We start from the raw sequence: 21,593 nt of genomic DNA on the forward strand, positions 1-21,593 counted from the left end.
GTTGGGAGCTCTCCTGGGGACCGCACTGCTGGACAAGTCCGCGTGCGGCCGGACTCGAAAGAGAACGTTGCCTCCGCAGTCCCCCCAGCCAGCGAAGGTAACACTTCCAGCTGCTCATACATGGGCACCATGTTCTGATTCGCTCGGACAATATGGCAGTCGGTCGGGGGCGCTGAACCAGTTAGCGGGGATTCACCTGTGGGCGTATCCCCGTCTCCTTTCACTGTCAGCGGTCTATCTGCCGGGACGGCTGAATTACGGGACAGGGTGAGGGAACAGCACCTCCGGCTCGTTTTAGTCCGTTTTGGCCCAGGCAGACATGGTTTGCGGACCTGGTCTCCAGGTCCGCGCCCAGGGCAAGGTCCGCCCTGGGCGCTGCCGGTACGGGCGGATCTCCTATCCCAGGCGGAGGGGGAGGTGTTCACACCTCTCCCCAAGGAGGTGGAAGCTAGCAGTCTGGCTCCTGAACGGGACCATTTGCTAGCCCAGGGCTTGCCCGATAATGTGGCGACCCGCTCTCAGTACACGTACAAGTGGCGGATCTTTTCGCGTTGGTGCACGAATAAGGGCGTGGATCCAGTGAACTACGGTGTGCGACCAGTTCTCCGTTTCCTTCAGAGCCTGTTTGACGCGGGTCAGTCCCCGCAGTCGCTTAAGGTGTACGTGGCCGCGATTTCTGCTTGCCACATGGGAATTGAAGGGAGCCCCATGGGGGCGTGCCCTTTGGTCTCGCGCTTCATGAAGGAGCGCGTAGGCTGCGCCCGCCGTCGCGGTGCGTCTTTCCCAAATGGGACCTGGTTACGGTGCTGGACGGGCTAACGGGTCATCCGTTTGAGCCCTTGGACTCCGCCGATTTGAAATTCTGTCTTTGAAGACTGCGCTGCTGCTGGCCTTGTCGTCAGAAAAGAGAGTTGGTGACCTGATTGCCCTCTCGGTGCAGCAGGCCTGTATGGTTTTTGGGGATGATGGTCGCAGGGTTACATTGCGACCTAACCCGGCTTACCAACCTAAGAATATTAATGCCAGCTTTAGGTCTATGGTCATAGACTTGTCAGCATTCTGTCCCCCGCCGTTCAGTTCGGGCGAGGAGAGGCGCTTGCACATGCTGTGCCCCGTAAGGGCGCTCTCGGCCTATGTGGCCAGGACGCGTTCGTTACGCACTACAAACCAGTTGTTCGTCTGCTTTGGGCAGAAGGCCCAGGGTGGGCCCCTTTCCAAGGATCGCTTATCACACTGAATAGTGGAGGCGATTGCTTTGGCATACTCTGCCATGGGTAAGATACCCCTGGAGGGTATCAAGGCGCATTCTACGCGAGGCGTTGCGACATCCTCCGCGTTGTTGCGTGGTATTTCGGTGGAGGACGTGCGCTGCGGCCTCATGGTCCTCTCATCACGCGTTTGTTAGGTACTACAGCCTCGACATGTCCGGTTCGCGTTTTGCGCATGCGGTACTGTCAGTGGCAAGAAAGTAGTATCGTTGCCGCTCTAAAATGTCATACGGTCGGGCATGAATGTTGCCATGTGGCCGTGGTTCACCGATGCCTCTCGGATTGCCCTGTGGTGTGCTCCCGGCAGCAAGGGCGGTTGAATTTGACACTAGAGTGAGAGCTTGAGTTCGAAACGAAGTAAAACGTTAGGGTTGTACTACAACCCGGGTTTTACGAGTGAGAACGAGAGCTCTCACTACCCAGCCTGCTGCGTTGATGCATCGTTGGTTGCGTCGATTCTCAGCGGGCTGGAAGAAACAATGAGTGGTTGTCCCTGGGGCGAGCGGACGTGACGTAGTCACGCGGGTGGCCGCCTCAGCCCCAGGGGGTACCACGCCACCTTGCTCTCGTTCTCACTCGTAAAACCCGGGTTGTAGTACAACCCTAACGTTTTGTCTGAGCCTGTTTTTGTTCTGAAAATTTGTAAAATAAAATATAAAAAAAATGTTTTTGAAGAAGAATGTGAAGACAGCTGGTTATCTCCTAGTGTTAGTCGGTCAAAATGAATCATGTCGGTTAACGGTTAAACATTTAACATCCGTAGCATGAATATACGTCATATTTAAGTTTAGCCCATTGATCAACTCACCTGTGATGACATAGACACCCATCCATGTGTCACTGGTAGACAGACAGTTGTCAATGTCCATAAAACATCTGTATTCCTTTCACTATTTGTTTTAGCTGTAAATCTGGTCATCAAAAATTTTTTTTTTTTAGTTTGTCACTCCACAGAAAAATGTGTTATTCACCCAGCCAAATTCGAAAGATTCAAAATGTCGTCAAGCATATCAAATTAGGTTTCAAAATCATAAAAAGCAGTATGCTCTACTCTGAAACTATGGGGGCGTGTGTGCTGATACAAATATTTTTTTGAGTACTGGGGAGGGACTTGTGTTTTTTATTTTGGCTTTAGGGAGGGTTATACAACTTATATTTTTTGTATTTTGTATATATTTTTAAATGCGTGTTTACTCCCCTATTTATATCTATGGTTTACCTGTATGGTGACTGGACTTGGTATCTCCCATTCCTTCCTTTCACGTAAATTTGGGATATTCTCTGGTCCTGGCGAACTCCTCACTGCAGACAATTTAGCGGGATTCGACATCGGTGATCACATAGGCTATTTAAATTTGATAGGAGATTTCTGGGGCTGAAGTAGCCTACAAAGCAAGAGTGTAGAATCGTCCAACTCCAGTCACTTTAACGGTGTGTAGTTTTCCTTTCCCCCTTTACGCCGACCCGGTTTCGTGGGACTGGCACTGGTTGGATGAGGCGCGCGTGTGTGTGTGTGTGTGTGTGTGTGTGTGTGTGTGTGTTTGCAGAATAGGTTGTTGGTCCTGCTGTTTGCTTGGTGCATTGACTGGAAATGTTTATGATCGCTTTATATTGTTTCAGAGCTGGAATTGTTGACACATATGCAGTTGGCTAGGCTACTGTAGGCTTTATAACTAGGAGATGAGGCCGTTATTGGGCTGGGTACTAAATGTTATATGCCCCACGGCCCCTCTCTCCCCCGATGTCATAGGGCCCTATCAAACGTAGCCAAATCATCGGAAAAGGTCATATTTTCTTCAGTACTACCTTTGGTGTGAATATGATAAAGTGTGGTTATTTATGGTGGAGGGAGGGTCATGCATTTATCTCCAGTCACTCAGGGATGGACATGGAAAAATATTTAGAGATCTGGGGAGGGTGAAGGAAAAAAACGAAAACAAAGTCGCCCCTGCACCATACCCCCCCCTCTCATAAATAACGGACTGTCCCTAATAAACTCTGACATTCAGGGCTACTTAACGCCATATGAGCCAGACTACAGTGCAGAGGAATGTGTATTCCTTTCACTATTTGTTTTAGCTGTAAATCTGGTCATCATATAATCATGTACCGGTAAATGGGATTCAAACATACAGTTTTATTTCCAAAGAACACGGAAAACGACAAAGAGGCACCAAACTCCACAGCCGAAGATGGTCCAGGAGATGGAAGCCTGTTCCTTGGCCAAAAGGTAACATATCTGCCACTGGGATGAGTCTTAAATGTTAGGGTTGCTGTGAGACATGTGGATTTAGGTGCGGATACTTAACTCATTCAGGGCCAATGACGTCTTTGACGTGTTATCAGGAATAGCCCAGAGGGCCAATGACGTGTTTGACGTGTTTTTGTTTTTATTCGTGCAGCGCATAGTTAAAACACTTCCCCAGCCTGTCACATGGTATCAGGTCCCTAGCATCTAAGACAACACGTGAACAAACACATACCGCAGCTGTTGTTTTGAAATTGAGCAAGAGGGAAAGCAGAAAACGGGTAACGCTTCCTTGTGCAGACAGGAGAAACGCCATTGAAACGCCCTCGGCGCGCTGCACGAGCTGGAGTCGCCTTCCTCTGTGCCAGCCAGGAGAAAACGGGAGAAAGTAATCAAGAGATGTGTTTGATCATCGGAGGAATGAGGAAATGATCGATCAGTTTGCGAGGGCGGTGAGGACGTGTTGAATAGCCGAGGGGAAAACGGGAACGATCAAATAGCAGAGAGGATATGACAGGGAGACATGGACGAGGACGGGTGTACCAGAACAAATCAAAATAAACACAGGAACAGCTAGGCAGCAGCGGGCAGAAGGCAGTCACAGCAGCCCGCTGTCCTTCTCAAGAGCTCTTCAGTTGGTTCATGAAATCGCTGGGCTGCGTGCCCTCCAGTGTTGCTCCTGGCCAATCCCAGCGCCACAGGGCGTGGTTATTGCTTATCCTATGTGGGGTTAGAAATCTAAAAGGGGGATCGTGTGTGTGTGTCTGTCTGTCTGTCTGTCTGTCTGTCGGTGTGTCTGTCTGTCTGTCTGTCTGTCTGTCTGTCTGTCTGTCTGTCTGTCTGCACACTCACTCACACCGAGTAAACTGTATTGTTGAATGTAAAAAAAAAAGCACTTCATGTGTATATATATATATATATATATATATTTTTTTTGTCATTTGTGTCCTAACGAATAATATTTACATGTCTGATGTCAATACAGTTCAAAATAAAATAATTGAGAGTGAGTTATGCCTGAGATTGTGCCCTTTTACAAAAATTGCCTTTTCTCCTGTTTATTTTCTCTGGGAGACCTTCTGGGGGAAAACAGGGTGTATATAAATGGCTATAAGTAGAGTACAGAACATGCTAAAAGCTCACTTTTTTTTCCTGGTGAACCCAGAGACGTACATCTTCATTTTGAGGTATTGCAAATCACTCTGGTGCTAATAGATAATTTACTGTGGGTCTTGAAAGATGACCAACAATTATGAAAATCTTTGGCCTGTGCTAAATATTGGCAGTCCTAAACTGGCCCTGAATGAGTTAATGTCCAAGACACACTTGGTATGAAGAACTGCAGAGGACCTGCAGAGCAAACCTTTATAGGTCCCGAATATGACATCACCTTGTGTTATGACATCATCAGTGAGACCATCCGAGAGGCATGATTTAAGACACTTATGAATCATGACATCATCACCGTCTGTGACATCATAGTAGGAATGATGACATCATCCTAACAGTACCCTCCCCTCTACGGGCGCCACCTGGCGTCCAATGAGACCATCAAAAGGGTCAATGTCACGGTCCGGTGGGGACCACCAAGAACGGTGTCTCTGACGCAACACTTCAAATTCTGCGGGCTCTGAAGGTGGAGTCTCAGCGGGCGCTCCAAACTTGGAAGAAGGAGCCAAAGGGGGTATCGCAAGCTCAGAGAGCGGAGCACCATAAGGCTCCGCACAATCCAAAGGCTGAGCCTCAACCAATGCTGCCGTTCCCGAAGGCAGAGCCACAGGAGGCTCTCCCCCGGGGGATTGCGGCCTAGGCAAAAGGCCGGCAGAACGCCAACGCCTAGACCTGTATTTAGACTGCTGCTGAGGACCGGGCTCAGACTGAACGAGGGGAAGGCCTACCATCCCGACCTGTAGTTGGGGTAGGACACCCACAGTTTCTTTCTTGGTAGCTGCTCCTGACCGAAGGCTGGCGACACTACGGGGACCTCCCAGCGCCAGACAGGAACCCACGTATGGGTCAAGAACTGTAATTGGCTGCTGACACTTAGGCCTGCGAACAGACTGCTGCTGAGGTTCGGGTTCAGACTCGGCGAGGGGAAGGCCCACCATCCCGACCTGTAGTTGGCGTAGGACCTCTTGAGCTCCTGCTGGGCGAGGCGGAAGTGGAGGAAGAGGTCCTCCTCCTCTTCCTCCTCTTTCTTCCTCTGTCTCTGTAGCTTGGCTCTGTGTTTGACTTGTTTCTCCTGCAGAGTTGCTCCTCCATGCCTCGAATAGGGGCCACAGCTTCATCAACTCATTGAACACTAACATCTGTGCCTCCCTAAAGATGTAAGGCCCCAGCTTATGGCGGTTCTCCAGAATGCATCTAGCCTGTTTAGTGGGAATGTCTATCTGCAGGGTGGGCGGCATGGAGGATTTGATGAAGCAACTGATGATGGTGGAGATCTTCTGCTGGATGATGGCCTCGTCGGAGTGACAGAGATCCTTGTACCTCTGGACCTCTAGCCAGAAGAGCACGTCATTCTCCATGAAGTCTCCCTTCATGGAGACAAAGTGCCGGAACTGCAGGCAGGTGACGGGGTTGATGAGAATCTGTCGAAATACCAGGATCTCCTTGGTGGAACTCAACCACAGCCCCTCGGCCCGCTTAGAGGCTTCTCTCCTCCTCTGGCTGTCCTGCAGGTCCCGAAGCATGTCTGTGTAGCGCGCTAGCGCCTGTTGTGTTTCCGTGTGGCTGTCAAGCAGAGCCCGAAGGACGTTGTCCCTTTGCAAGGTCGTTGATCGGCCTGGGGGGCCACCTGAAGTGGCCGGCGGGGTTTGGAACAAAGGCTCGGGAACTGGCGTCTCAGGGGCTTCCTCCTTGATCGGTGGAACCTTATCCGCTAAACCCATTTCTGAGTTGTTCATACTGTTAGGGTTGCTGTGAGACATGGGGATTTAGGTGCGGATACTTAAAGCCCCAATCAGTAAGATTTTTTGACATTTTTTACTGTAATATAAGAGCTTTTTAGTCACAGGACATGGTAGATTGACTTGTAATAGGGAGACCCTCGACTTTATTTATCCCACACCGCCCTCCATTGGCCAGCCCTGGGACTAAGCAAGTTGTCTGCCACGTCCCGTGGCAAGAAAAAAGAAAAAAGAAAAGGATGCGCGCATGCGCTGTACAGCAAAAGCGCTGTCTTCAGGAAAACAAGGAAGTAACTCGATTCGGATTTGCTACGAAAATGATGTTTCACGGAACTATGGATTATTATTTCATCACGTGGTGAGTACCCGATGTCACAACATGTACATAGAGCTTTCTGGCGCTGTGTTTTGTTGACTTTGAACGGCGATATCTTTATCGATACTATTGGACCCAGAGGGCGCAGTTTCCCCAATAGCAAAACTTGGAAAACTTACTGAATGGGGCTTTAATGTCCAAGACACACTTGGTAACTGAAGTCTCGATAACTAGGAACGCTGTAGCACTTGAAAGCTGAGTTTGCAAGGTTCGAAGATGGGAACTGTTGCAGAAGGTTGTCGTGAGGTTAGTCTATGAACAACTGCAGAGGACCTGCAGAGCAAACCTTTATAGGTCCCGAATATGACATCACCTTGTGTTATGACATCATCAGTGAGACCATCCGAGAGGCATGATTTAAGACACTTATGAATCATGACATCATCACCGTCTGTGACATCATCAGTGATCTATGACATCATAGTAGGAATGATGACATCATCCTAACATTTTGAGTTTGTCACTCCACAGAAAAATGTGTTATTCACCCAGCCAAATTTGAAAGATTCAAAATGTCGTCAAGCATATCAAATTAGGTTTCAAAATCATAAAAACTAAGCAGTATGCTCTACTCTGAAACTATGGGGGCGTGTGTGCTGATACATTCAGAGGCATTTTTTGAACTTGCAGGGTAGAGGCACTTCAGCCTGATTGGTGTGCAGAGTTTGTGTAATACGTCTCGACCATAACCACACCCAATTCAAACCCAGTATCACAAAATCTTACAAAAACTTAAAGGATGGCTTTACCGGTTTTCAATCAGATTTGTATCCTTACAATGTCAGTAGTATGAGTAGATGGGCAGCCTTTACCTCCCCTCAGTAAACCCTCATGGCTGTACTCCCTTTTCATTCCCATTCACAATGCACCGCTCTGACGCGTTTTACGTCACGACCGCGTCAGAGCTAGGGGTCGACCGATATGGGTTTTTCAGGGCCGATATCGATATCGATTATCGGTAATGAAAGACACCGATAACCGATATTTTGGAACCGATATATGTTTGCAGTAAAAATTTTAATCTTGGTGTCAAAATTTAGAATAACACGACCCGTTGTTGAAATTCATTTTCTTCAGTTTATCCATCTACAATGTTATTTGAAAATATTCACTCTATTAACACGTTCACTGCCAATGACGAGTTGAGTCGTCAAAAAAAATCCAACGGTTGACTGCCAATGACGAGTTGAGTCGTCAAAAAAAAAATAAAAAAAAATTTGACGGTGGGACGTGGATCAACGCCCCCCACGTCTCCTATAAAAATATTGGAGCCACCGAACGTGTACAACCCATTCCACCGACCCACCGAGCACTGTCGCCAAAGTGGCGACAGTGCTCTCCATTCTAGAAAAAGTCGAGCCAAAACTGCAGGGGAACGCGCGATGAAACCATTCTCCTACTGTAAAATGGATTGGCGAAAACGCTTTCGCTTTCGCGCTGATTGCTGGCGGTGAGGGATTGCAAATTTGCATAATAGATTATGGGTGCAACACACTTTGAAACACGCAGCATAAATAAGACCACAATCGCAAAAGAAACCCCGTTTCTTGGGGTTTCTCAACCGAAAACCCAGAAACGAACGAGCCTCATTCTCATACTGTAGGCGAAAGCGCTTTCACGCTGGTGCACACGGGCGCACAACGGTGGGGGGTTCCAAAAATAGACTGGGTGGAAAACACACTTTGAAACACGCAGCATAAAGCCTAGAATCGCACAAAGCTTCATCAAAGCTCTCAAACCCAAGAAACGAGTGAGCCCCATCCACACCCGCCAGGGAGGGAGGCTGCTCACTGCTCAGACAGGCAGTAGAAAACTCGCTTGTGACAAATGCTGCTGAAAGCCACGCAATGTGACACGCCCACGGAGGGAGGAGTTTGAAGGAGAGGGCGTTCAGAACTATATTGTTTAGATGTCTGATCTCTCACTGATGCCAAAAATAAATGGTTAAAGTGACTGTTCTGCCTGTTTGATTGAATTTCACAAAACTGCGATTATCTCAGCTTTCAGTCTCAGACACTGAAACCATGCTGTACTCAACGGCTAATATCTACATAACTACTAACTCTACAAACTAACTCTTTTAGACAGAGAAAGCACACATTCTATTAGTACTTTTGTGAAATTTGTGTTCACAAAGTCCAAGCAGAAAATAATCCTCGGCTCTTGTAAAATGAGCCAGAATCCTCAAAAAAACCCTCTGGCAGAAGCTACCTACAGTAAAAAAAAAAACGGCTGGCAGTGAATGTGTTAATATTGATATGAATCAAAGTGTGTGTGTGTGTGTGTGTGTGTGTGTGTGTGTGTGTGTGTGTGTGTGTTTGTGTGTGTGTGTTTGTTCAGTCTAGTGGAGACTTGGGCACATTATCAAGATAAAGCTGTGTACTTTAAACAAGTTAACAGCTCACCACAGAAACAAAATAATAAAGAGGGTTTCCCTCAGCTTACACTACTTGACACTAACCTCGCACCAGGCTCTCTCAAAGGAGAACACAAACAGGTTCATCCGGGCATCTGCTGACCAATGTCTCATCCTAGTTTATTCGGTTCCTTTTTTATTGCAAACGAGTCCGCTGACGTACTAATGTCTCATCCTAGTTTATTCGGTTCCTTCTTCCTCCTCCGCTCTGGAGAGAGTGGTGCCTGCAGCCTGCTTGCGCTGCGTTACACATGCGAGTGGATTGGAGATATATATTTTCGGGACGCTACAGGACTATTGATTAATAAAACAGCTTTGCGCTTGACAACCATGGCCATTTGATTCAAAAAGAGCGACGCTACACCGTGGACGCTATGGAGTTAAAATCTTGTGTCCTGCCCCAGTTTACAAGGTACACCAATCGTATCGGACTTTCTCCAACAAACACGGACAGACACGGACGGACTGCTATGGCACACCAAACGAACATTTGCAAACAATCTGCGTTTGTCTGTGTCTGTCCGTGTTTGTTGGAGAAAGTCTAGGAAGGCTGGCAGTCACACTCGCTCACACAGGCAGGCAGAGTGGGGCAGGCAGGCAGCGTCTCAAATTTCATCTCTGAGGAGCCCTCTGATAGGCTATTGCTTAATATGTAACCAATCAGATAGCGCTGTGGGCGGGACATTGCCACAGGCCAGACAGGGAGCTGCAGCAGAGAGAGAGACACACAGGCTTCTGCAGCGCTTTATGGCGAAAGTAGCGCATTTTTTAACACGTTCACTGCCAATGACGTGTTTTTACGTCAAACAAAATCCAACGGTTGACTGCCAATGACGTGTTTTTACGTAAAAAAAATCTATTTTTTTTTTTTGACGGTGGGACGTTGATCTAACCCTTTTACGTCTCCTATACCAATATTGGAGGTATTGAATGTGTATAATCTATTTTACCGACCGACTGAGTGGCGACATGTCTCTCCAGAGTAGGAAGAGGCGAGCCAAAACTGGAGGGAAAAGCGCGAGGAAGCCGTTTTCATACTGTAAAATGGATGGCGAAAACGCTTTCACTTTCGCGCTGACGCACAGCGGTGGCAACGGTGGGGGGTTCCAAGAATAGACTGGATGCACACTTTGAAACACGCACCATAAATAAGCCCAGAATCGCAAGAGCTTGATCAGAGCTCTCAACCGAAATGCCAAGAAACGAGCGAAACCCATCCAGCGAGCCCCATCCAGACTGCCAGGCAGCAGCCAGGCAGCAGCAACTCGTTTGTCACAGACCCGCTGCAGAGCCAAGGAGGGCGGAGGAGAACGCCCACGGAGGGAGGAGTTGGAAGCAGAGGGGGGTTTCCTGCTGTTATGGAGGAAATTACTGTTCAAAACTATTGTTTAGATGTCTGACGTCTTACTGATGCCAAAAATGAATGGTTAAAGTGACTGTTCTATCGAATTTCACAAAAAGCCGTTTATCTCAGAATAAATTTTCTGACGCTGAAACCATGCTATATTCAACTGCTAATGCTTACATAACTACTAACTCTACAAACTAACTCTTTTAGACAGAGAAAGCACACATTCTATTAGTTATTTTGAGATATTGTGTGTTCACAAAATCCTAACAGAAACGAATCCTCGGCTCTTGAAAGATGAGCCAAAATCCTCAAAAAAAAACCTTGGCAGAAGCTAACTACAGTATTGAAAAACGGCTGGCAGTGAATGTGTTAATAAATGTATTATATCGGCAAACAGCCAATGAAAATGCCGATACAGATAATCGGCAAAATGCTGAATATCGGCCATAATAATCGGCCAAACCGATAATCGGTCGACCCCTAGTCAACAGAGTATTCCAGGTCTTTAACACAACACTGCACAATACATGACAAAAACCACCCCGCTGCAGTCAACAGAGTCTTCCAGGTCTATAACACAACACTGCACAATACATGACAAAAACCACCCCGCTGCAGTCAACAGAGTCTTCCAGGTCTATAACACAACACTGCACAATACATGACAAAAACCACCCTGCTGCAGGCAACAGAGTCTTCCAGGTCTATAACACAACACTGCACAATACATGACAAAAACCACCCTGCTGCAGTCAACAGAGTCTTCCAGGTCTATAACACAACACTGCACAATACATGACAAAAACCACCCGCTGCAGTCAACAGAGTCTTCCAGGTCTTTAACACAACACTGCACAATACATGACAAAAACCACCCCGCTGCAGTCAACAGAGTCTTCCAGGTCTATAACACAACACTGCACAATACATGACAAAAACCACCCCGCTGCAGTCAACAGAGTCTTCCAGGTCTATAACACAACACTGCACAATACATGACAAAAACCACCCTGCTGCAGTCAACAGAGTCTTCCAGGTCTATAACACAACACTGCACAATACATGACAAAAACCACCCTGCTGCAGTCAACAGAGTCTTCCAGGTCTATCACACAACACTGCACAATACATGACAAAAACCACCCCGCTGCAGTCAACAGAGTCTTCCAGGTCTTTAACACAACACTGCACAATACATGACAAAAACCACCCTGCTGCAGTCAACAGTCTTCCAGGTCTTTAACACAACACTGCACAATACATGACAAAAACCACCCTGCTGCAGTCAACAGAGTCTTCCAGGTCTATAACACAACACTGCACAATACATGACAAAAACCACCCTGCTGCAGTCAACAGATTCTTCCAGGTCTATAACACAACACTGCACAATACATGACAAAAACCACTCTGCTGCAGTCAACAGAGTCTTCCAGGTCTTTAACACAACACTGCACAATACATGACAAAAACCACCCTGCTGCAGTCAACAGAGTCTTCTTTGTTCTTTGTTTGTTTCATAATTACTTTACAGTATGATTTAATTTGTGCTCATTCAAAGATAGTGCGATGAAGGGCTCAAAAGACTTTAAAACAGGTCAGTTATTTGTTTATAATGAAGATTTATTTGTTTCCCTCTCCAAAAAAAGGCGTAAAAAAAGCGTAAAAAAAACAAATCGTTATTTTAAACATCGGCATCGGTATTAGGGATGTCACGATACTATAATCTCTACTTCGATACAGATCAGATACCCAGGAAAATATCGATATTCGATACCATTTTCGATACCACGGGAAGGGGGGATGACGACACATCAAGAGGCATAAAAATAAATTTAGACAGATGGACAGACGCACACTTCTCCATAATCTAGGTCTGATCAAACTTTGAACTTAAGACAGCAGATTAGCCTCTGCTCTAGCCATCAGAACATGTTTAGCTTGTTGAAGCAACAGATACCCACCAATGATAGGGAGGGGAAAATCTGTGATTTTTCATTAAAAGAAAGCACTGATGGTATCGAAACTGTTGCAAATGAGTATCCGATTAAAATTTTCAGTATCGATAGTTTTCGATATTATCGATACTTTTGACAATCCTAAAATCGGTATCGGCACAGAATTTTGCAATGGGTGCATCCCTAGTAGAAGACATTGTCAAGCGGTAGCATGGCAGCCACCACCCTCGCTGCTGGAACACCACCAACATGGCCACCGTCCACATGAATGATCTCTGACAACAACAGGATGTACCTCTCTGTGTGTGTGTGTGTGTGTGTGTGTGTGTGTGTGAGCGAGCGAGCGAGGACAGAGAGAGAGTGAATGAATGAGAGAGGTGTTATATAATTAGCTTTCAGACAGTCCCAGGGATTTGATGCACAGTACACGCACACACACGCGCAGTCGCACACACACACACACACACACACACACACACACACACACACACACACACACACACACACACACACACACACACACACAGAGGTGGTAAAACTGGTTCACCAGCTCCCACCCACACACATTCACAAAACTGACTGAATGACAGACTGAGTGACTGACTGGGGTGACATCAGCCAAACAACCTGCACAGAGAAGCAACCGCAGATCACCCACAAGAAGGTTTGTAGGCTACTTTCATCATGTAGAGCGGTGCATTACACATGCGGAAGGGCTGTAGATTAGAACTACAACTCTTTTGTGTGTGTGCCCGCCTCCACAGCTCTGAAATCAAAACACTCCGTCAGCCTAGGGTGACCAGACGTCCCCGATTTTCGGGGACAGTCCCCGATTTCGGTGCTCTGTCCCCGGCTGGAGCTGTCCCCGAAAATGTCCCCGATTTTGGCCACAAAGTCAAATAATAATACTGGCAAGAAACTCGATAACAGAGCATTTGCGGCACCACAAAAGCCTGTCATTGTGCACGTTGTGCAAAGTGCTGCCTGTGTGTGACAGCTAGATCACAGAGTAGATGTCCTCCCTCTGCCCGTGCCGTGGTTTTCCCAGGACCCAGCCGCACGCAACTGAAGCCCCAGAGGTGGCGAACGAGAGGCGGAGTCATTGCTGCTTTTGCTACCGTCAGCGGGTTATCCATCTCAGTTGTTTTGAATAGTTAAAAGTACAGTAAAACTATCTGGTAAGTGCAGTAACTAACTCAAAACGTTTTTGCAGAGAAGTCAGTAACGTTTTTATGTACACCAAACTCCATTGAAAAAAATTACAATTTTTAACATGATTGGCGATGGATCATTGTTATCTAGTCATTAGCCTACTGTTCCCTAAATTGGCCTTCAGCCATCAAAACTTTGATAACCCCTGGTTTAAATTAAACACAATAGGTCATATTTATCTCTAGATTACAATTTTAATCATTAAAATTGCCTTTTAGTATTAACATGATTTTTTAAATTATTTTGTCAGCATTTAATATTAAATTAGCAGTTAATATGGTCATGTGGCCATTGAATACTTGAAACTGGTGAGCGACACCCTAAACTCAAGGAAAGTGTTTACTGAGGTAATAAATCACTACTGTAATGTTTTTGTTTTGTGTAAATAAATTATCCACCAGTTGGTGAGGTCAAAGAGAGAAGTTGTCCCTCTCTTCCTGCCACTCTACACAATACACCAGTAGCCTATTTCCCATGAATTACCTAGGCTGTCTAATTTGTGGTAAATTGTGCCAGATAACTAGTAACCATTGTAAACTGCTTCTTTTTCAATTGTTTCAAAATCACAAAGTTCTTCATAGATCTAGCCTCTTACTTTTGCTCTCAAAGTGCACCAGATTTATGCATTTTACTGTAAAATGTACACAATTTTCTAAAAGCCGGGGGTGCACAGCCCCCCCTGGGCCCCCCTAGCGGACCAGAAAATGTCCCCGATTTTCATTTGAGAAATCTGGTCACCTTACGTCAGCCATCTTTTCGGCCCACATCGGTCTGTAGCTAACTTAGCTCACACTGCTACTGCTAAAACAAAGCTACTACTACGACTGAACCATGGCTGAAGGAAATATTCCTGATGAAATTGAAGAGTTTGATATGGATGAAGACGATTTCCAAAGTGTGCTAATAAACTCTGACATTCAGGGCTACTTAACGCCATATGAGCCAGACTACAGTGCAGAAGAATGTGTATTCCTTTCACTATTTGTTTTAGCTGTAAATCTGGTCATCATATAATCATGTAAATGGGATTCAAACATACAGTTTTATTTCCAAAGAACACGGAAAACGACAAAGAGGCACCAAACTCCACAGCCGAAGATGGTCCAGGAGACGGAAGCCTGTTCCTTGGCCAAAAGGTAACATATCTGCCACTGGGATGAGTCTTAAAGCCCCTGGAAACAAAAAAAAAATTGTTTTGAGTTTGTCACTCCACAGAAAAATGTGTTATTATTCACCCAGTCAAATTTGAAAGATTCAAAATGTCGTCAAGCATATCAAATTAGGTTTCAAAATCATAAAAACTAAGCAGTATGCTCTACTCTGAAACTATGGGGGCGTGTGTGCTGATACATTCAGAGGCATTTTTTGAACTTGCAGGGTAGAGGCACTTCAGCCTGATTGGTGTGCAGAGTTTGTGTAATACGTCTCGACCATAACCACACCCAATTCAAACACAGTATCACAAAATCTTACAAAAACTTAAAGGATGGCTTTACCGGTTTTCAACCAGATTTGTATCCTTACAATGTCAGTAGTATGAGTAGATGGGCAGCCTTTACCTCCCCTCAGTAAACCCTCATGGCTGTACTCCCTTTTCATTCCCATTCACAATGCACCGCTCTGACGCGTTTTACATCACGACCGCGTCAGAGCGGTGCATTACACATGCGGAAGGGCTGTAGATTAGAACTACAACTCTTTTGTGTGTGTGCTGCCTCTTGGGGGCCTCCATGCGCCTCCACAGCTCCGAAATCAAAACACTCCATCAGCCATCTTTTTTGCCATCATCGGTCTGTAGCTAACTTAGCTCACACTGCTACTGCTAAAGCAAAGCTACTACTAAGACTGAACCATGGCTGAAGGAAATATTCCTGATGAAATTGAAGAGTTTGATATGGATGAAGACGATTTCCAAAGTGTGCTAATAAACTCTGACATTCAGGGCTACTTAACGCCATATGAGCCAGACTACAGTGCAGAGGAATTGCGCCGTATGGAAGGAGAGGCAGTTGAGCAGGCCGCGGGAGACGAACCAGAGCCCGGCCCCGAGGCTCCCCGTGCCGGGGAAAAATTCTGCATCGTGCCGCTGCCACAAATGTGCTCCAATGGATCGCTCTGCTACAGCGAGAGGCCTATTTCTTCTTGAAGAAGTCGCTGAATATGCCGAGGAACGAGAGGGATGTGTAAGGTTGCATCAAAGTTTTGGACCATGGATCGTTGAGTTTTAGAGACTTTTTTGAGGAGACGGAAAATAAACTGGAAGAGACAGCCAAGGCCAGCAGCATCGAGTAAGTATTGTAATAGCAGAACGTGTAACAATACATTACTATACTGTTTTGGTCTTAGAAGAGTGGCGTCGGTGAATAAATTAAATAATTATGTGATGATGTTTTTCATAGCAATACAATGATACGTGTAACAATACGTTACTATACTGTTTTGGTGTTAGAAGTGTGGCATCTGGGAATAAATTAAATAATTATGTGATTATGTTTTTCATAGCGATACAACGATACGTGTAACAATACGTTACTATACTGTTTTGGTGTCTGTGTAAAGTTAGTCCTGATAGCTAGCAGTAGATTATCATGATAACCAATCGTTTTTTGCATAATACTATTTAGCAGAACATTTGTATGTAACGTCAAACGTTACACTGAAAATAGGCTTGCCGTTCTAATATTGTTTTTTCTTTGTTTGTTTTTGTTTTTTTGCTGACTGTCGCCTGATAGCCTATCGACATTTCCTCGACTGGGTTCTACGGGGCGAGAGAGGGAGGCATCGTCGTATTGTTTTTCCAGCATGTGTTTTACTTCGTTTCGAACTCAAGCTCTCACTAGTGCCTACAACGCTGCGACGCAGCCCTATGGAAGACTGTCATTTTGCTCCAAAATTACTTTTCATTAAAACCGACCACCCACCCGTAGGTGGCGTGGTGCCCCCCTGGGGCTGACACGGATCCACGTGACTACGTCACGTCCTGTCAGCCCAGGGATAATCACTTACGTTTTCTTCCAGCCGCTGAGAAGACGTGTTTTCTAAAGCTCCGCGGTTAACTCTGAGTTAGCTCTCTTACATAGCTTTAGATACTAGGCTCGTTCCAGCTGATTTGCCCACCTCAAGAGGTTTGTGTGGACGGGATAAAGCAGGCTTCGGGGACCCGATCCTGTACCCTTCACCAGCGGCGTCGGAACAAGTCATCTAAAAGCTAAGAGTATCTTCCTTAGTTAACTGTTTATTGCTACCGCCGTGTAGTTCTGCTGCTACCGCCGTGTAGTGGTTATTGCTGCCGCTGTGTAGCTTTGCTTCGCTCCCCTGGCTGGGGCAGCGTTATCGTTTGAGGGCCGACTTAGGTCCGCGCTCAAAACTGTTAGGCTAGGTTGCATACAGGTTAGCTAGGTTAGCTAGGTTAGCTTACAGTGTAGCACTAGAACAATAGGCTAGCCAGCCTGGTTCTTGTGGATAAGCTAGCGTGCACCCGTGTCGTTAGCGTCCGTGTGCTTGTTTTAGGCGGCGGCTATATTGTCAGAGCGCGCACGTTACTCCAGGAGTAACGTTAAATAGATAGTTAGCGAGTTGCTCAGTGCAGCTAGCTTGGACTAGCTTGTACATGTAGCACTCCAGCTATCTGGCTGCGTCCCCAGACAGGGTAACGACTACCTCTGTGTAGGGCGCGCGGTAAGCGAGAGTAGTAGCTAGAAGCCATGCTCTTCAGTTAGCTAGATAGCTAGCTTGCTACCCGTGCAGCCAGTATCTAGTGTTGTAGCACTCCAGCTTCTTACCGCCGCAGGCTATTGCTTACACGGTAACCCCGTTATTCCTGTTAGCAGAGAGAGGGGGGAACAGCTAGGTGCTGTGTTAGCTGTGAGGCTACGCTGGCCGGTTACGACCGGCACAATGAAATGATTGTGTGCACTGCCTAAGGGCATGAGCATGCTGCACAGGCGTTGCTGGGACCTACATACTGCTTGTAGTGTAGATTTTACTGGCGTCGGCCCCTAAGGGGGCACTCTGAGATTTAGCTGAGCGAGTACGCTAGCTAAAAGTTGTGTTGACTTCTCTCAGTTCTTACGCCATCTTAGCCAGCTTGCTTGTCTGCTAAGTGTTGCGTGCAAATAGCATCTACTAGATTGTAACTCCCTCTGAGGAGTTTCTTCTGAGATTGACTAGCTTCGCGGGCCGCTGGCCTCTGCCTGCGGTCACGCTTGCTTCCCCGTGTTACTCAGGGTAGAGACTCGCTGCACCGGCTTGTGCGCAGGCTTGTGTTAGCGCACGCTTGTCTCTCAGTGCTTACGCTAGCTTAGCTAGTGGCTTGTTCACACCTGTTCTCGCGGGTTAACAGGTTGTGGGTATTGTTGCCTCCCCTTCGGGCTGGGCTATTGCCGCTTACGTTACCGTTGCACTCGCACGTTCGCTAGCCTCCAGGTTGCTTACTGTCTAGCCTGTGCTTCTTGCTAGCCTGCTAGCCTGCTTAAACGGTACTCCCGCTAACAGGGTGCGGCCCGCGGGAGCTTGCTATTAGTGATTAGCTTCCGGCTTTCTCTTGCTACTAGCAGGGAAAGTCAGCGAGGGGATAGGCCGTGTGTATCACTGCATTGGCCGAGTATGAACCGGCACGATAAAGGCGTGTTCTGCCTTGGGCATGAGCACGCTGCACAGGCGCCTTGAACCCTCGGTCTTGCAGGTGCTGGGCTATCTTCACGAGCGAGCCCTCCAAGGGAGCAGTTTGTGGGGCGACACCCAGGGCCGCAGCTAAGCTCTTGAGAGCTGACCAAGGTCCGCTCTCAAAAGAGTGTGAAAGCTAGCTTGCATACGTGCAGATAGCATTAGTACTGTTTAGCACAGAACTATAGTATTGTTGCAGATAGCTGGCGTGCACCCGTGCAGTTAGTATCTGTGTGCTAAGTACATTGGGCGCGAGCTACCCCCGCTACAATAGACGTACCGCCCCGTGCTGGCGCTACGCGTCCAGCAGGGGTTATAGCTCGCCAAGGTCTGGGCTCAGTGCCAGCCTTTGGCTTGTAGCTCTAAGGACAAGCCCACCGCCCTTGGCGCCCAAGGCCCAGGGTGGTTGGGAGCTCTCCATGGGTCGCACTCCCTTGTTGGGGCGCCCCCTGCAAGTGCAGGGAGCCTGGCAGGGGGCACAGCGCACCTTGGTCCATGGCCACGGCCTGGCCTCGGTTGGCAGCGCTCAGGTCAAGCCCACCGGTTGGCTCACCAAGGCTGGGCTCAGTTCCAGCCTGCGGCATGTAGCTTTAGACCCACCGTCCTCGGTGCCCAAGGCCCGAGTTCGGTCGGGAGCTCGCCCAGGGTCTCATACCCATCATCAAGGCTCGCCTTGGTCCATGGCTACGGCCTGGCCTCGGCTAGAGGCTCCTAGGACAGCCCACCATCAATGGCACCGACGGCCCATTGCTGGTCGGGAGCTCGCCTGGGGGCCGCACTGTCGGACAAGTCCACGTGCGGCCGGTCTCGAGAAAGAACGTTACCTCCGCAGTCCCCCCAGCCTGCGAAAGTCGCACGGCAGGAGGGGGGGGGGCTACTTCGATACAACAGCGCGTCAGTATGCGGAGCTTGCGTAAGAAGTTCTCCCCCAGCATGCACAGCTTCTACGGAACTGACCATGCGGCAGGGGGGCGTAGCCTCTCACATCCCGCCCCCCCATCAGGGTACCGGATCAAAAGGTCCCGGTGCCCAGCAATATGCTCATGACGGGAGGCTCGATGCCTGGGAGCATCTATGTTCCCCGTCCCCATTACGGCGCACCCTCCAGAAGGGATACGCTCTACAGTTTGCCAGGCCCAAACCCACGTTCGACGGGACCCCCGATCCGGCCGTGGAGGGGGAGGCCATGGACATACTCCAGAAGGAGGTTATTCGTTCCTCGCCAGAGGGGCGATTCGCTCGGTTCCCAAGGCAGATGTGCGCTTGGGTTTTCTACCACAGGTACTTATCGTGCCCAAGAAGGACGGCTCCATGCGCCCAAAATTGGACCTTCGGCGTCTCAACAAGACGCTGAGGAAGTCCCGTTCCGAATGCTCTCTTCCCCGCCTGTTCAACGAGTTGAGACAGGGGGATTTCTTACTTCCGGGGATCTGAAAGGTGCGTTCTTCCATGTCCACGTGGTCAGGAGACACAGGAAATACCTGAGGTTCTCCTTCCTGGGGAAGGCTTACGAGTTCTGTGTCTTGCCATTCGGCATGTCTTTGAGCCCGCGAACCCTCATGGTGTGCGTGGAGACAGCCTTGGCTCCCCTCCGCGCGAGGGGGATCCGCGTCTTCCTATATCTCGACGACGTTCGCTTAGCGGCCGACTCGAGGGTCCGTGCCACGGAACATACCAAGGTGGTGACCGATCACCGGCAAACCTTAGGGTGTTTGGTGAACTGGCAGAAGAGTTGCCTCGTCCCAGCGCAGGCAGCGACCTTCCTGGGGCTCGAGCTAGACTTCCTGCGAGCCTTTCGCCAGAGCGACAGGCTCGCACGGTTCGGACAGCAAGCCAAGGACGTTAGGTCTGTGCCCTCGGTGTCAGTGCATCAGTGCACAGTGATGTTGGGCCTGATGGCCTCAGCACTGCATGTGCTCCTGCTGGGGAGGCTACACATGCTCCCGTGGTCCAAATATGGTTCTCAGGCTTCGCCTGGACTCGGCCGGGGACCGTCATCGCAGGGTTCCTCTGACAGGTCAGGCCTGGCAGGCGCTGGCCATATGGGCGGACCCCCGTTACCTCTCGAGAGGTACTCGGTGGGGCCCTGTCCCGCTCAGGATGGTGATTCGCACAGACGCCTCCCTCTGGGGAGGGGGTGCGATTTGCGGGCATTTTTCGGCGAACGGCCGGTGGGAGGCTCAGGAGCTTCGCCACATAAACGTGCTAGAGCTGAAGGCGATTCGCCGGGCTCTGCTTCAGGACAAGCCCACCATCAATGGCGCCGTGGGCCCATTGTTGGTTGGGAGCTCTCTTGGGGACCGCACTGCCGGACAAGTCCACGTGCGGCCAGACTCGAAAGAGAACGTTGCCTCCGCAGTCCCCCTAGCCTGCGGAGGTAACACTTCCAGCGGCTCACACATGGGCACCATGTGCTGATTCGCTCGGACAATATGGCAGCGATCGCCCACCTGAACAAACAGGGCGATGTGCGGTCGGGGGCGCTGAACCATAGCGGGGATTCACCTGTGGGTGTATCCCCGTCTCCTTTCAGTGTCAGCGGTCTATCTGCCGGGACGGCGGCGTTACGACCGGCCTGCTGTCTCGAGGCAATCCCCGTTATACGGAGTGGTGCCTCCACCCTCGGGTGATGGAACAGGTTTGGGCCAGGTTTGGTCGCGCCTGCGTCAATCTCTTGCATCGCGGCGCGCGACACACTGCCCACTGTGGTTCTCGATCCAGGAGGACAGCCCCCGTTAGGTCATGACGCGCTGAAAGCGCACGCGTGGCCGAGGGAGGGGCTCTATGCATTTCCCCCGACCCCCCTGATCCGTCAGGTGTTGGACAGGGTGAGGGAACAGCGCCTCCGGCTCGTTTTAGTCTGTTTTGGCCCAGGCAGACATGGTTTGCGGACCTGGTCTCCCTGGCGCAAGATCCGCCCTGGGCGTTGCCGGTACGGGCCGATCTCCTATCCCAGGCGGAGGGGGAGGTGTTCCACCCCTCCCCAGGCAGGTGGAAGCTAGCGGTCTGGCTCCTGAACGGGACCAGTTGCGAGCACAGGGCTTGCCCGACAATGTGGTGCACACTATTCAGAGTGCTAGGGCTGCTTCGACCCGCACTCAGTACGCGTACAAGTGGCGGGTTTTTTCGCGATGGTGCACAAGTAAGGGTGTGGATCCAGTGAACTGCAGCGTGCGCCCAGTTCTCTGTT

The 21,593-nt window shown here is 48.9% G+C and overlaps 1 protein-coding gene across 1 annotated transcript in view; it reads left to right on the forward strand.

Moving 5' to 3' along the window:
• The window catches only part of LOC310788785 (histone H2AX-like), a gene marked incomplete at both ends in the record, with an annotated part of 45,822 nt that overhangs the window by 10,896 nt on the left and 13,333 nt on the right, over window positions 1–21,593 (forward strand). Inside the window, 2 exons of the mRNA XM_083650359.1 lie at window positions 3,418–3,498; window positions 14,794–14,874. Of these exons, the coding sequence (XP_083506485.1) occupies window positions 3,418–3,498; window positions 14,794–14,874 (162 nt within the window). The remainder of the gene's footprint in view (window positions 1–3,417; window positions 3,499–14,793; window positions 14,875–21,593) is intronic.

Source organism: Poromitra crassiceps (genome assembly GCF_964638095.1).
Source record: "Poromitra crassiceps genome assembly, chromosome: 14".
Classification (NCBI taxonomy): domain Eukaryota; kingdom Metazoa; phylum Chordata; class Actinopteri; order Beryciformes; family Melamphaidae; genus Poromitra; species Poromitra crassiceps.